The sequence below is a fragment of the Dipodomys ordii genome, unplaced genomic scaffold, assembly GCF_000151885.1.
Source record: "Dipodomys ordii isolate 6190 unplaced genomic scaffold, Dord_2.0 Scaffold43, whole genome shotgun sequence".
Taxonomy (NCBI): Eukaryota; Metazoa; Chordata; class Mammalia; order Rodentia; family Heteromyidae; genus Dipodomys; species Dipodomys ordii.
This window is the reverse complement of record NW_012267259.1, coordinates 4112217-4129374: the sequence shown is the minus strand read 5'-3', so window position 1 is coordinate 4129374 and position 17158 is coordinate 4112217. Positions and strand designations below refer to the sequence as shown.

The following is a 17158-nucleotide window of genomic DNA, read 5'->3' as shown; positions in this document are numbered from 1 at the left end:
TCAAGCTTTTCAGTGGAAAACACTCTGACCTCTGATACTTTGGTTTTGTCTTTTAATAGGAATCTTCCACAAAACATCTCTTGGCTATAGCACTAAGACTCCCAGCTTTCTATCTATCTATATCTATCTATCTATGTATAGGGGGAAGGGAGATTGTATTTATTTTCACTATATTGTAAAATAAGGAGAGAAATTTGAGGTCTACTATAATGATTCCATTGTTGTTAAAAATATTTGTCAGTTTGGTATTGATGGCTCCTACCTGTAATTCCAGATACTAAGCAGTTGGAGATCTGGAGAGTTATGGTTTGAAACCATGACATGTAGGGAAGTTCATGAGACATCATCTCCAAAATAACCATCAAAACCCCAAGCTGGTAGCATGATTCAAGGGGCAGACAGACAGCCAAGCCAGTAGAGCTAGTGAAATACCTTGTGTTCAAACCCTGGTACAGATAGAAAAAGGTTGCTATAATTGTTTTGACAGTGTTCCATGCTAAGTTCATAATTTCAGGTCCAAAACTAAAGTTATTTGCTATGTTAAGAATATGTGACTGCTTCAGGAATTCCATTTGGTCTTTCTCAATTAATCACTCAACTCTAGCAATAGACATCTAATAACTAGGTGATAAATGATCAATTAATTCTTTTTCTTATAGATTATATAGAGATTTTGAATATAAAATTAGTCTATTAAAATAATTTTAAGAGGGAGGAAATAATTGCATTTACTGTTTATATTCATCACTTTCAAATAAACATGTTGTTTATTGTAACAGGAGATTATGATGACTTAGTATATACATTGAAAATTTTCAGGTTTCCCTCTAACTAATTTACTATTTCATTTCTAGAACATTTTCTAAGCTTGAGTGTCTCCTTACTTTATAGAAAACTTTGTAATATAAATACTGTAACTCAAAAATATTGATGTAACACTGCATTTCAATTGTAAATTTTACTGTGGCCTTTAAAATAAGAGGAAAATATCAATACTAGATACAATTCATAACGGTAAAAATGCCTTATGGAATTTATTATCAGTCATAATATCATCTGGGAAGCCTTCCTGATTCTAGGTGAGAGCTCTCCATAAAAAAATTCTCTGATCTACCACCCCTAACAAAATGTTATAAAATCCTCATCGAAGGCAGGCACACCCCATGCCCAGAGGGAAAACAAGAGAGAAACAGAGAGGCCCTGGCATAAACAAGCCTGCCAAGCTTCTTCCTGTTTCTTAGCACCATATCATGACTTAGGTTGTCAGATCTTGTCTGTCCACACTCTTCATTTCCTTCATCAGACATAACATAAAATCCCAGCCCTGTCCTTCAACCATCCAGGGCTTTGGTTGTTCTTTTCTGAAGGTTCCAGAACACCCTAACATCATGGTTAAATATACATACTTTTTGTGGTTTGTTTTTAGTTGGTGAAAGGTCCTGGACTCTGGGCCTGGGCACTGTCCCTCAGCTCTTCAGCTCAAGGTGAGCACTCTACCACTTGAGCCACAGTGCCACTTTTCTGGTGGTTAGTTGGAGGTGAGAGTCTCATGGACTTCCCTGCATGGTCTGGCTTTGAACAGCGATCCTTGGATCTCAGCCTCCTGAGTAGCTAGGATTACAGGCGTGAGCCACCCGTGACTTGCTATACATACATTTCTTTGTCAACCTGTCTTTTATTAGACAGATACTACTCTTTCTCTCCTATGATTTAAACCTTTGTTACCTTCACCTTTAATAAGGAAATTAAGTTTTTATATCCTGAAAAGGCCTTCCAGAATTGAAAAGCTCTTGCTGGATACAACTGATGATATATGTGAGTTATTACATCTCTGTGTTCAATACAGTCCCAGCCAAAACCGCACATTAGATGACTTAAGAGATGCATAAAAGAGCAGTGCTCTTAAGATACTGATAAATGTAGAATGAATAATTAGCTATTTGCATTGTCACAAGAGAGAGAGTTTATAACAAAGAAAAGAAATTGAAAGGACAGAAGATTTTTATAAGTTATTTTGTTGGTGTTTCTACTATAAAAGCCCTGTCAAGCTTCTCTATTGAAATTTTTATAATGTAGAAGATGTCTTTCCACTCTGCATATTCGCATAATTTTCAGGACTATATTTCTACTCTAATTTTATTGGAGAGTTAATTGACTTAGAATGAGACAACTAAAACCCTACTGTTTAAAATGCAATTATTTAAGTTGTGAATATATGGGTGAGTAGGCACTAGGGTAATATTGGTGATTATTGCAGTTTTATTTGACAGTGAAACTAAAGGAAAATACTATTAGTATACATATTAAACAGGTACTTATAACACTGCACTTCTTACATGTTCATCCTTTTTCATGTTTCAATCCAAAACAATAGGAACATTTAGCTAAGTGGAGATCATTAAGATCATTAAGAATGTCAGAGTCAGAACAATTTATTTCCCTGTTCATCATTTGTACATAAACAATATTCCTTTCTGCGTGGAATGAAAAGCTTGGCTCTGTGACGGAAGCTTCCTTAAATAGAATTTCCTAAGTATTCAAGGGCTCTGGGATACATTTTCTAAACTACCTCACTGGATGAACTTGACCTTCTGGTAAGATTCTTATATTTGCTCCTGTAGAGAGAAGGAATATGAGCATTTTTCTCACTGTTTCCTTTATATAACATTTGAGTGACCCAAGGCAATGTAGTTTATTCTCCTTTTCCCTTCAGACAAGCTCTTTCCCCCCTGCTTCATTTAGAGCAAGAATGTAAAGGTCAGCTTATCATTTCACAAAATACTTCTTTCTAGTTTCTCTCACCATAATATCCCTCCACTAATTATTTCATAACTCATTTAAATGGGAGGCATTCTAGAAGGAAATTCACTGAAACAAACTCCTCAAGAAACTATTTTTTTTAAACACTGGGGAATTTTAATTACAATGCCTGCGTTATTTAAAAGCAGAGGGGGATAATTTGCATCTTGAAACATTTATTATCATAGGGAAGGGAAAAAATGTGTCCATGAATGAAATAAAAACTCAAGGAAGTACACTTTATTTGGTCTTTCATTTTTATGACTTTCAAGAAAAGAGGTGAAAAACAAGTGCAGACCTGGCCTTTATCATAAAATGATTTTTAAAGATCCAAGGTAGCCAAACTGTGTTCTTAGAAGATTGTTTATAAGCTCATTTTAAAAAATTATATGCTCTCGTTTTTTCAGGAGATTTATAATGTAGCACTATTGAACATATACCAATGGTAGGAAAATGTTCTCATTTCAGAAGAAAACATCCAAATGTTTCCAATAGAATTGGTATTTTCAAGGGACTAAATTGGTAACTAAAATCAATTCCTGTTATTAGTTTCCTACAGTTGATGTTCGAGAGAGTTTAATCCAACAAAACCAAGTGACTTTCTGACGACTAAATGGGATATTATTCAGTGCCTTCAACTCAAATCCTTAAGAAGCAAAGAATTAAGGAACCACTAGGCATCCAGAGGGAGAAGCTCTGATTTCCAGTTTCTGCCCAAAGGAAGCTGCTTCTGTTCTGTTTTCTGTCAACATCTGGATTTAGGGCACTTGGCCAGATGTAAGTTAATATTAACACTAGGGGCAGTGGAACTGATAGATACCTTTTTTTTTTTTTTTTGTCAAGTAGCATATAAATATTCCAGCACGTTCCTTTTGTTGTTGTTGTTGTTATTGTTGGTCATGGGCCTGAACACTGTCCTTTAGCTCTTCAGCTCAAGGCTAACACTCTACCACTTGAGCTACAGTGTCACTTTCGGTTTTTCTGGTGGTTTATAGGAGATAAGAATATCATGAACTTTCCTGCCTGGGCTGGCTTTGAACCGTGATTCTCAGATCTCAGCAGCCTGAGTAGCTAGGATTACAGGCATGAGCCACTTGCACCCAGCAGCACATTCCTTTTGTAATCCCAGAAATCCTTCATAGTTGATCAATTCGCAGAGTATTAAGATAGACGGAAAATTGTTTTAGCTTAGTCTATCAAGTATAGGTATACCTGCATACAGATGAAGGCAAGCTTAATTTGGTTAAACTCAATAAAGTAGAAAGAGAGAGAGAAGAAGAGGGAAAAGAGAGGCTAGCAAGCACCAAGCTTTACATGTGTAGCATAAAGGCCCATGCCATCATTGGCAGAATGTGGTTAAGCATGATTAATAATTTCTTTGATATATGAAAGATTAGGTAAAGGAGAAGTTCTGTTTCCGTCTTCAAACTCAATTTTAGGACTAAACAGAAATACATTTGGCAGAGAAAGACTACAATTTTTTTTTTTTAGATCAGAACTAATTGTGTAAAACTAAATTTCTTAGTTTTAGCTAAGACTGGTGGAATTGTTTTTGAACAGAGGTGTGCCTGCCTAGGCATGCTTTACTAACAACCCAAAATGAGCAGCAATACCTGCGGTCGTTTGCATGTTTCATTCTGGCTTTTTAACAAGGTAGGGGGTGGCATGATGGCCCTCCAATTATCTGTCTTACTCCTCTCTCCTCTCTAGCCAAGTGTACGTAGTGAGTTTAAAGAGCACTTAAGAAGTTTCTAGAGAATAGAAGAAATGGTACATAAGGCAATCTGATTAAAGTCATTTAATTTAGCGCATTGTTTTCTTTTCTCAAGGATACTTTGAGAAATGGAACTAGGGGAAAGGCAGTACACCTGAGGGTATAGAACAGAGTATATTTTTCTTACCTGAGCAAAGCTGATGTTACCTTTTACTCATGACTGGTTTATTGGGGGCTAATGCTTTAAAAATAAGATTAAATCAGGTCTGTGGTCTTTATTACAAGGAAGATATATGCCCCTTGTGAATTCTAGTGGTTTGGCAGTCTTAACCTCAGTAGACATAACATTGATATATTCTGTGTTGCCAAACAGCACAGCGAGTGTTTAAAATGCTGTGAACAGCCTTATTACCTTCAAATGATACAATCTAATATTAGATTGCAACTCAATGACTGAATCCCTGAGCCTATCCTTGTACAGAATACTAAAGTCAAAGCCACTTTATTTTAATATCTCACAGGCAAGGAATCATTCTTCATTTTACCATTGAAACAGAGAGCGCATAAAAGTGAATCTAGATTGCAGGGAAACAGAAACAGCAACAAATCGGGCCATTTTCATTAACGGTGCAGATGCAGCTGCCTTTTGTAATAGAGCATCAAAACGCCAGTCTGATTCATTCGGATCAGCAGAGCTGCTTTGGCACTGTAAGCAATGGATGGGGGGGATTGGAGAGTATAGAAATTCGCTGGTGACAGGAAGTGTAATTGCACCCTTCCCATTTCCTACGGAGCATTCTAGACTTGCAGCTTTTACCCTCTCTTCAGCATTTTTTTTCATATTCCTCTTAATCAATCATCATTATCATTCCTTTTCTGTCCTCTCCACACTTTATACCCCATCAATCAAATTTCAGGCATCCATCACTCAAAGGTACAGGTGGCTTAAGCCTTGCTTGCCCTATCAGCATATCTCTTCACCCATCTTGGAAGATTGCTCTTGCTACAAGCAGGCAGAATTACCTCTAGGGAGGAGAACCAAATTCCTACCTAAGGAGCTTCCTTGAAATACAGGATTTTCAAATGCTGAGCTCAGATCAATTCAGGGCAAATCAGAACAAATGAGCATTCTACCTGTAGCTAAAGTTCCTACCCACCAAGATTCCTTTGCTGAAGTCACATTTGTGTTAACTGAATATGAAAGAGCCTGCCTGAGTTAGTTTGAGCTGTTATAAAGTGTCATACAGTAGGTGGCCAGTAAATATTAAGAGTTGATTCCTCAGTCCTAAGGCTTGGAAACATGAGAGCAAGGTACTGGCATGCCTGATTTCAGGTGGGGGTCCTCTTTTGCTGCAGAACATGGACTTTTTATAGTTCTACAATATGACAGAAAGAGGGAGGGAATTGCCTGAATTCCCCCTGGTGACATTATTGATCACTTTCATGCTCTAATTAAATCTGAAGGCCTCACCATCTAACACTAAAACTTTGGGACCAAGGACTTCCACATAGAAAACATGCAGTTAGAGTCATTATTCAGAAAAACAACAACAAAAATAACAAAAACCCCCATAAGATAACAGAAAAGTGGGTTTGAGGACTGATGGGGCAATATAACATTATCACTCCTTCCAGATTTTTTACTTATCTGAACTACAAAAAAAGATTGTGTGAGGAGGAATTGGTGTTGGCCGTTCACTCTACCATTGCCATTATTGACTCCTCCTCTCCAGCCTTCCACAGGGACACCTGGTGCAGAATCAAATGGCTAAAGAACAGCTAAGTGGTTCCATTTTGTAAAGTTGAGAATTAAAGATTAAGTTTGGAGACAGCCTTTTAAATCTGTTTACTCATTTGATAATTTAAGGGTTTTTTCCATACTAGATATATTTGTCTAATTTACTATTCTATACCAAACTTTATATCATACTCTGACTTTTAGAAACTACACAGATGAAAGATGATTCCTTTCTTTGCTCGTCCCAGAGAACAGGGTCCAGAAGAAATACAAGAATTTTCCTCACCAGAAAAGTGGATCAGATATAGCAGTATTATGGAATCCAGGACATTTTACACTCTTCAATCAACGTCTACATGACTTCAGTACATTAGGAAGAAAAAACAAAATATGTTCATCTTATTAGTCAGTGTTTGAGCTGATGTGTCACCATGCAGAAACATATGTGGAAGCACTCGTGAACATTTTTGATTCTCATTAGCGAACTATGTGTTGTAGGTTACGCCATTCTAATTAAAATAAAATTAATTGCTCTGAAGGCAAAAAAGAAACCCCACAACTCTACCAAAGTTCAACGTTAGTGAAGCTATAAAATAGAAGTTGAACTTTTGTAACTGGAAAATAATTTTCTAAATATTAATTTGCTGCTTATGTCACATAGACATAAGCAGCAAATTACATGAACTTGCTTTGCTTTTGCTAAAAAGTTTTTTTTAACTCATAATGCTATTTTTCTCCTGTTTTCCAAGCTATTTGAAGCAGAAAAGTCAATTAAAAACTGTGAGATGTGAATAGTTTAACATAATTCATTTCAGGTAAAAATGTATATCATTGGTGGGCAGTTCTAATTTTAGCCAGCTTGGGAAATATATGGAAATATTTAAGAAAACTACATATTGATATAGTATATGTTGTAGCAATTATATAGCTATATACAATTTATATATAGCTATGTAGTTATAGTTATATACTATATATATATAACTGTAACTATAACTATATCTATATATCCAAAAGAATGAAATGGCATTAAAAATGATTATCTACTTTCCTTCACTCAATGAAGCATTGTTTGTAAGCGTCAAACAATGGAAACAAGTTGAGGCTGAACTTGCAAATGAATAAAGAATACATGGCATATATACACCATGGGACATTATTCTGCCTTAAAATCAAGAAAATCTTGATTTTTTTTTGAAACCATGGGTGAACCTACAGGGTATTACACTAAAGTAGGGAAGCCCATTACAGAAAGACAAATGTTGTGTAATTCTACTTACTTGAGGAATCTAAAAACTTGAATTCACGAAGTAGAGAATAAAGTAATAAATGCCATAAAATATGATAAGTATGAAAGGTGACATATGTGCTAATTAGCTCAATAATGTCATTCTAGAATGTATACATATATCAAAAACATTGAAGTATAATATTTGCGAGACAATTACGGTTCAATTAAAAATTTTAAAAATTAAATGCATTTTTCTACTAAGATGGTCTCTTACCTCCTATAAATAAAGAGAGTTGAGCCTGGGAAAATTATAAGTGAAATAAGCCAGGTGCAGAAAGACAAATTATAAACCCATAGGAAAACATTCAAATAAAAGAGTTGGAGGAGAAAGATGATGGAGGCCAACAAGAAGAGATCCACATACCTGCTACTGCAACTTTTGCTGTCCGACTAACAATTGACCCTGCATCACCCAAAGACGCTTCACATTGGTACAGTCCCTCATCTGGCTTATGATGTCTGGAATGAAGGACATTCTGTATCAAGAGAGACCCATTTGGAAGTTGTTGCTTCCTCTCATCTGTCCCTAAGGCCAGGTGGATGCCATCTTTCTTCCACTTGATCACTGGAACTCCTCTGTCCGACTCTGCGGAGCAGTTCAGGAGGACATTTCCTCCCCGCATCGTGATGGCATCCGAAGGCTCTGACAGGAAGCGCAGGGATGTGAAAGCCTTGATTTGGAAACCTAGAACAGAAAGCACAGGGAAACATGTTCATGCATCCAAAGAAGTCGCAGGCTGCGATCCCATCCCTTTTCTTTATAAACTCTTGCAAACAACTGTGGGCTTTGAAAAGTGACCCAGAATAAATAAGATAAAGGATCCTGTGCTAAACAATATAAGTACCTATTTGGGCTATAATGAATGAACAGCAGGCCCTCAAAACAATACTATAAGAATCATGAATCTCAGATAATAGGTATCATGATGTACCAGCCAATACTTGACATTTAATTTTTAAAAATGAGTATTTTCCAGATTAAATTGTACTATTTATTTCTTGATTTTTCTCTTCAAATCTTTTCTTAAAATTATCGTTAGGTAGTTATAAAAAGATTGTGTAAAGTAGTTGTGAAACGTGTCTTTAAGTAGTTGTGCTATTCAACATGTGAGTTTATGAGGATAACACACCTTGCTTGATTTTGCCCCTTTCATTATTGTTGCCTCTCCCTCCCAACCTCACCTTTCCCTAAATTTTTCTAGTTTCATAGGATATGCACTGGATGTTATGAATGCACAAAAATATGTTAAAGTAGAAAGACAATAATGTGATTGTTAAGACTGAGAAAACTATTTGTATTTCTGCATTCTAATGATAATATCTACACGCATAGCATTGTTTTATAAAATTGAAATCAATAGTGTTGATAAAGTTTCTTAAAACAAAGCTCAGGTGTATTTTAAAATAGGTAACTCTCACCAGCAGGAACAAGTAATAAAGGTACTATATAAAATCCCTGAAATGTCTTAATTTCAATCTGAATGTTTGTCATGGGCCTGAATAGGTAAAAAGAACATTAAAGTTGGATTGGATTTGTTTTTCATAAATAAAAATGAACATAAGGGATCAACAGGAGAACTAGAAAGTCACTTAAGAGCCTGTTACGTGTGTGGGAATGGTGCAAGTAAAAGTAAAAATACATGTTTTTGAGACTGGCATTTGTCAGAAGATTTGCTTATCAAATGAAAGACCTTGAAGAGATCTTAGGAGGTCAAAGGGCTGACATTTTACTCAGATAAAGATATATCTAAATAATTCATGTCCAAGCATTTTTAATGTTAAGCAGTCTTTGTGGGTAAAGATTCTACATTGACTCTTAGTTGCTTGTTTTCAATAGTGGATAATGCTTAGAGTCTAACTGAATTCTCTTCACACTGTTGAATCACATTTTATCTTGAACCAATTTGCATGAAAGTGTAGATGTAATGGCCATTTTCCTTTTCGTGAAGATTATGCTTTAGAAGGATCATTTCATTTCATTTAAAATAGCCCTAGATTGTGTTTTAGTCTTCATTTTGCTCAGATGATAACTTCAATTTCATTAGCGTACTTAATTTATGTGTAGTAAGAATGCTGCTAGATATACTTTGTGAAAACTTTACAGCCTTCTATCATTTATAAAGCAAGCACCACCTTGCCAGTGGCTCATACCTGTCATGCTAGCTACTCAGGAGATTGAGATCTGAGGATTGCACTTCTAAGCCAGCCCTGGCAGAAAAGTCCTTCAGACACTTAGCCACCAAAAAATCTGGAAGTAGAATTGTTACTCAAATTGTAGAGCATTGGCCTCGAGCAAAAACTTATGGACTGCACCAGGCTCTGAGTTCAAAGATCCAAATTCCCAATGAATTTACACCTGTAATTCTCCTGCTCAAAATCTGTTACTTTATCCCTATGAATTTCCTCTCCCTGTCATATACTCACTCTCTCCAACTAGGTCATTTGCCCGGAGAAACATCAGGAACTTCGTTCAAATTGATATAAATAGCAAGATAACAGTGAGTATTTAAATCTATGATAAATGATATCGATAAAGATCCCCAATCCCACCAGCCAGCTGCTCTCTTCTCTGTCAATTAAGTTCTTTCTTCCCACAGGTCTTTTCTGTGTAGCCATACTCATTATAGTGAAGTAACCTGTTCTACTAGTGGAAAGTTCATCAAGGTGAGAGTCTGATTCTCTAGCTCCTGGTACTGGCTTCATTATTTGAGCACGTAAGACTCAGAAAGGTCAGTTAAGCCCTCAGAACTCTGTTTTCCCAGCTGCAAAATGGGGACATTGAACTAAATGATCTTGAAGCTCAACATCCAGTTTGGAAATACTTGATACCACAAGGTGTGGAGGACATCTATTAGTTGAATCTTGCTCTAAGCTTATTACATTGTGGATTGACTCTGTTATAATGGACTGGCCTCCTTTTCTTTTTTTTTTCTTTTTCTTTTTCTTTCTTCTAGTATTCTCCATTATGAGAAAGAAACATTAGCCAGAAAACACCCGGCTACAGACACAATAAAGATGAGAAAGCAGAACCAAGTTCTAATGTAGGTGAATGTCCACATATTTCATTGGAGTAATTCCTGTAATTTCCATACAAGTAGCATTAATACAGGAGAAATAAATTTAGAGTGCATGACCAGGCAACTGTATTAAAAAGCATTTATTGCTTTTTTGTTCTTCCTCAAGCCTATATTTTAAACATAAGCTCATGTGGAGCACCTTATTTATATCACAGAGCATATAATACATTTAACACAGCTGTTTATGACAGCATGCTAATGAGCATATGTGCCTATTATCACAAATAAATAATCCACTTGCTCTGAAACAGTGAGGTTATGACAGTTTTCACTGCTGTGAGAACATGGTTTTGGAAAGTTAAATAAAGATTAACTTTCTGTTATACAATTACCCTTGTAATTTGCTGGCAATTTGAGCTTTTTTAGTATTCCTTATAACAATTAAATTTGAATATATGACTTGAAATAAAGGAACCTCTTTGCTTTCAATAACTTGCGTTACTTGGTGAGTAGTTGAGGGAAAAATGAACCCAAGTAAAAGGAGTTCTTTGAGAAATAGTAAACATGTCTCTAATGGTCTCTTTTCTAAAGTTTTAGCAAATGCTAGGCACAAGACTCCTTTAACTCTTTCATAAAGCATTTTACATGTCTTAAAAAATGTCCCAGTAAATGCCCAACAGTGGGATTGCTGGGTCATAGGGGAGCTCTATGTGAAGTCTTTATGGAACCAACCCAGATGCCCCTCAGTAGATGAATGGATCAAGAAAATGTGGTATATATACACAATGGAATTCTATGCCTCCATCAGAAAGAATGACATTGCCCCATTTGTTAGGAAATGGAAAGCTTGGAAAAAATTATATTAAGTGAAGGAAGCCAGGCCCAAAGAAACATAGGTCCCATGGTTTCCCTTATTTACAATATCTAGTATATGTATGAGTCAAGCAGAAAAAGTCAGATAATGTGATGTTAGGAAAATGAACCCTTAGATATGTATGTAAATTTTTTTTCTTTGATGCATTTGTTTCTAACACATTTATAAGATTATTCCTTTGTTGCGTTGTATGTCCCTCCCCCACAGTATAACCCCTGCTTTCACTATATTTGATGTCGGTATAATTTGTGGAGGAGATGGGGAAAAACAAGTTGTTTAAGGATACAGGTGGACCCATTGCAACAATGAGAAGTACAAGTTGTCATGTCCAAAACGAACTTTACAACTTTGGTGGGGGGGGGAGGGGGAGATTGGGTGGGGGTGCGCGGGGAGGCTGGGAAGGGATGTGAAGGGTAAACAAAGGAGGAGGCTGCAATGCTTGATAAGAAATGTACGCATTATCTTGCCCATGTAATTGTAACCCCTCTGTACAGTATGTTCACAAAAAATAAATTAATTAAATTAATAAAAAAAATGTCCCAGTAGCACAATAATCACCCTGACTTTAGTTTAGGATACCACCATATAGGGTATTGGTTCCTCTTGGAGATATTTTGCCCACCAGCACATCATAACTTAATATTAAATCATTTTACAAAATCATCTCATCTGAGAATCAGCTTAAGTCACTTACATTGAGTGAGAGAAAGAATACAAAAGAGAGAAAATTTTAGAAAGAATTTTGGAGGGTGAAGCACAAAAAGCGGTGCTCTGGGATTTAGACTCTTAAGAGTCTGCTGAACATATGGTTCTCCCTGAGATCTGAGTAAAAGATGTCATCAGAAATCAACAGAAGCCCATGAAAGTGTAACTCCTCTGTACGGTATTCTCACAATAACAAAAAAAGAAATCAACAGAAGCCTGTATTTGAGAGTACACACTAAACTGCCTACTGAACAGGGCTGCAAAGGCTCTCATATGAAAATCAGATGATGGTATTTTATCCAGGAGAAAACCTATTGGAATAAGATTTGGCTTGACTTCTACTTTTAAGATTTTAAGTCATGGATTCTCCTGAACTCTCAAACCTATTCCCCAGTCTAGTTCATAAGGTATGCAATTCTTGGGCTAGGGAAGAAACTTTATGGTAGATAATTTAGTGTGTGCAAGTCCTCTGGGCTCAAAATCCAAAAGAGATCCTTTTGGCCCTGTTATAAAAATTATTTAAAGCAAATATATTTGTGGAGAAATACATCTGTAAGCACCAAAATGTAAAATTTCATCCTTTAAGAAATTTATCCACCCAAAAGAGTTGCAGTTTACTTTATGAATGGATTTGTCTCAGCCTGATGCCAATCACTCCCACCTGCACTTGTAACTACTCAGGAGACTGAAATCTGAGGATCCCAGCTCAGAGCTAGCCCTGGCAGACAAATCCAAGAGTCTCATCTCCAATTAACCAGCAAGAAACCAAAACCGAACTGAAGGTGTGGATCAAGCAGTAGAGTACAAGGCCCAATTATAAGCACATGGATATACACACATGCATGCACAAGCAACGTGCGCGCACGCACACACACACACACACAGAGAGAAAAGAATGAATGAGCCTCTATACCTCTCTCCCTGAAATATTGACTTGGGAAGAGTTCAATATGTTTGGCTATGGATAGACATAAAGTTAAGTGAATGGAAACAATGTCTGGCTTAGCTTTCCTCATTCTACCTTGATCTGAGGAAAACAAAATGTAAGTGTTAGATCACCATTAGATAATTTCTTCCTTTTCTCTTTTGCTTCCTCTTCTTTAAAAAAATAATTTCTAAGCAGATGAATAAAAAGCAAAACACAAAAAAAACACTTTCTTGTTTTCCAAGAGAAGAGTGAATTGAAGAGAAAATATTATCACCTATTTGTTTTAGTTTTGTCAGATATGAATGAACATCTGAGGTAATACTGGCAAGGACATTTCAAGTTTATCTTAGCTGAGTATCTAGAAGTAGAAAACAATACTCAATGCATTTTAGAATCTCTCCCAAAGATCAAACAGCAAAAAAAAATTCCTGTAAGCTTACATCCCTTTGTGCTTACTCTCCTTATCATATTCTTGTTCATTTCAAAGCTCAGTCCATCACAGGGCCAGTCTAACCTAGAATGGGATTTTCAAGGTTTGACATTTTATCTACAACATCAAACATTGTTGAGCATGAAAAATAATTCCCCATGGAGTCAGAAATCCTTTACGAGGTCCAAAGTGTAAAACCGTCTTGTTAAGGCAATAAAAGGTAAAAAAAATGAAACTTATGAGATGTAGAATGGAAGTGAAAAGAAACTCCTGAAAGATTTTAAGATTAAAAAATGTCATACAGATCCCAGTAGAGCTTGCTTCGCATAATTTCATCTCCTTTAAATTATACTAACTTTCACTTGGGATGCTTGGAATTTTGGATAATGCTCAAATTCTTATAATCAACACAGAAAAGTCTGCCACCCTCCTCTCTTTTTTTATAAATACATGCCACTACATTTGCATCTTTCTGTGTTAAGATAAATAAAAAAGATCTATATTGAAAGAAATTAAAATAATTGTGGAAGATGCAGTAAAATGCACTTTTTATGCATCAAACCTAAATGATACATGCAATTGTAATTCTGGTCTTCAGGCCTGACAAAATTGTATAAGGCTGTGCAATGGAGCAGGGAATTTTTTAAACAAACAAATTAACAGAACTAAGTATACACAAAGAGTACTGAGTTTAGAATATAAAAATATAAATTCAGTAATATTCAGGCACAAGGAAGAATATAGTATTTTCAGGAAAATGAATGAATATGAAGACAGTCATATTAATCCTAGTAATTGAGGTTTGAGACAAAGGTCGCATCTTTTCTCTTACTGGTAGACACAGATAAAATGAGTTTGTAAACTAAACATGCACATAGATGCACATAACTTTATGCATGTGTGCTACCATGGTGAAGTTCCTTGAACAAATAACATGTACTTTAATAAAAATGAATATTGGGAGGTTAAAATGTACCCTCTGGAATGTGAACACTACTGTGTGTGGGGGTGAATGGTAAAAGAGGCAGATATCATCAAAATACATTATTCTCATGTATGAAAATGGAATAATGAAGCTTGCTGGGACAATATTTGGAGGGGTGTGGGGGAAAAGGACAAAAGCCAGAAGATATTGTATGTAAATGTTTGTACAACTAATTGTTGCTACAGCAAACTAAAATAAATATTTAATGTGATTTAAAAATATGTAAATTCTGAAACAAGAGGTTTCAAAACACCTCATCCCCAGAGTAGCAACAGCTATACCTCCTAGGGCCCTGTTAGAAATGCAGCCATTGGGCCTATCCTACAGCTGTCAATCGGCAAGAACAGGAGGGAAAACCAACAGCCGGGCTCTAAGCTGTCTTTAAGGGAACTGTTAATTAACTAACACTTGAGAACTGCTCCAAAACACCTAGTGACCCAGGCTAGAACATGACATTCCTATGCTTGTCAGACTATGATGTTGACTCCTGGTAAGATTGTATCAGCATTTTATGTGTTTGGAACATCTGTGTCAATTGGGTTAACTGTTGTTTTTGTTTTTAAATGGGGAGATGAAAGTTACGAGGATAACTAAAAAGGCACATAACTGTCTTTTTTTCCCAGTACATATTTTATCTGAAACTCACTCTATACTTTCTGGAAAGGTTGAAGGAAAATGGAGGAAAATGACCAGAAAGAGGACTACTGCTATCATAACTCGTATCTCCTGTATTGTAACCAGTTTTCTGTCTGGGACTCAAATGATCCAACTCAGTTCAACACATGAAGAATTCCACAGTGAACTGGACATTTTGAACATTCCTTGGAATTTATATAAAAAGTTACCAAAGTGTTTCACTAGATATTAATGCAACAACCCTCTACCAATAGAAATTTTATTTAATGAAGTATTCTTCAGTCACATGATCCTTCTTTTAATAGATCATAGCTTAGTCATATAATTGTAATTTTGGACCTGGTTTCTCATTTTGCACATCTACCCTTCCTGTCTTTTCCCTGCTTCCTGCCCATCATGAGATGAACAGCTCTCTGCTATGATCTTCAGTCCAAACACATGGGGCCACACAAGCGTAGAATGAACGCTCTGAAGCTGTAAGCTCAAATCAGACTTCCCTCTGTTTAACTTGCTTGTGCCTGTAATTCTGTCACACTGATGATAAACATACAAACTACTGGGCAAGCATTCTATCACTGAGCTATACCCTGGCCCTCCAAACTCAAGTTTTAATTGGGCCTTATGTTCCTGGTTAGTATCTAGCCAGCCTATTTCCTGTAAAGTTCTTTCTTGAGGCTGTGACAGAAGTTAGGACACAGCACATGAATTCATCATGCCCTATCCAGTTGTCATGGATCCATAGACTATGAATTCTTGGAATGCTACTGTAGCTGAATCAGAAAGCGATTTTAACATCTGGGTACGTGCTGACCTACCACACCTCCACCAAATATCCCAGAAAGGTTGCTCAACCTGATTTATTCTTCACACAGTGAATTTTCTTTTCCTTTCCTTTTTACAACACAGGAAACAAAATTCAGAAATAGAAATGCAAGATGTAGAGTTCAAGAAGCAGCTGCCCCAGCTGAAATCTCTTAGCAAGCCCACACAGAAGCTCCACATTAGAAATTCAGAGTGCACAGGCATCTTCAGCAAAGCAGAGAAAGCTTTGTGTAGATCTGAGGGTTTTTTTTTTACAGGGCAAGAAGTCTGCCCCAGGCAACTGTCTGAGTGTCCGCTGGCTAAATCCTATGGTAAAGAGAAATGATAAGGGCAATGCTGGAATGGCAGGAGTCACTTCCTCGTCCTTTTTCTGCTTCAGGAGCTAAATATCTAAACCACAGTTTGATTTTGCTGTGTGATATTTGGAAGATTGTAATGGGATTTTTTTTCCAGCTCAACAGGTAACACAGTCTGACATCTAGGTTATCATATCCCAGGCCTCATGCAAAATTAACACTTAAAAGAGAAACTTTGATGTATTGCTTAATCTGCCCTGGGATTGAACCCTTTCTACTCTCAGCATGGTGAAATGTAAGCTAGCTCTCCCCTCCTTTGTCATGCATCAGTCCTTCTCCAACTATAAGAAGGGTTGGCATTTTATGAAAGTGCAACAGTCAACTATAATACTGACAGGGATCATGAGAATACTTGGAAAACATATGATTTAGTGGATACTTAGGACCCAGAAACATCTGCATCGGGATGCCAGGTAAATGGACAAGCACTGGAGATGTCTATAATTGTGAGGGGATCCATTAATTTTTAGTACCTTATTTTGAATCAGGTTACCCAAATTTACTATGTACAAATAAAAAAGTATGGGCAGAAAACTAAATATCACAATCATTACCCATAACTCTTCCCAAGAAATGATTTCCTTCCAAGAAATTATTCATTTCTTTAGAAATAATGATTTTCTTTACTATCCACAGGATAGCATTCTTAGTTTATATCTATGGTGGAATCATTTTTTAAGGTAAAGATTCTTCCATAACCTTTCAAAATTAGATTGATTTGCATTAGGTATTTCCTAAAGGGAAACGAGTTTATAATGAGTGCCATAGTTTTCTATAATTTTAGAAAAATTATCTTGCTTTTTAAGGGCATATTATAGCATTTTACCAGATATTGTTAAAAATGAAAGTGTATATTACATAAA

General features: G+C 36.3%; 1 protein-coding gene across 1 annotated transcript in view; it reads right to left on the bottom strand.

The window, feature by feature from the left end:
• Dcc (DCC netrin 1 receptor) overlaps positions 1-17158 on the bottom strand; it is a 997292-nt gene that overhangs the window by 617409 nt on the left and 362725 nt on the right. Inside the window, exon 2 of the mRNA XM_013018919.1 lies at positions 7907-8227. Coding sequence (XP_012874373.1) covers positions 7907-8227 — 321 coding nt within the window. The remainder of the gene's footprint in view (positions 1-7906; positions 8228-17158) is intronic.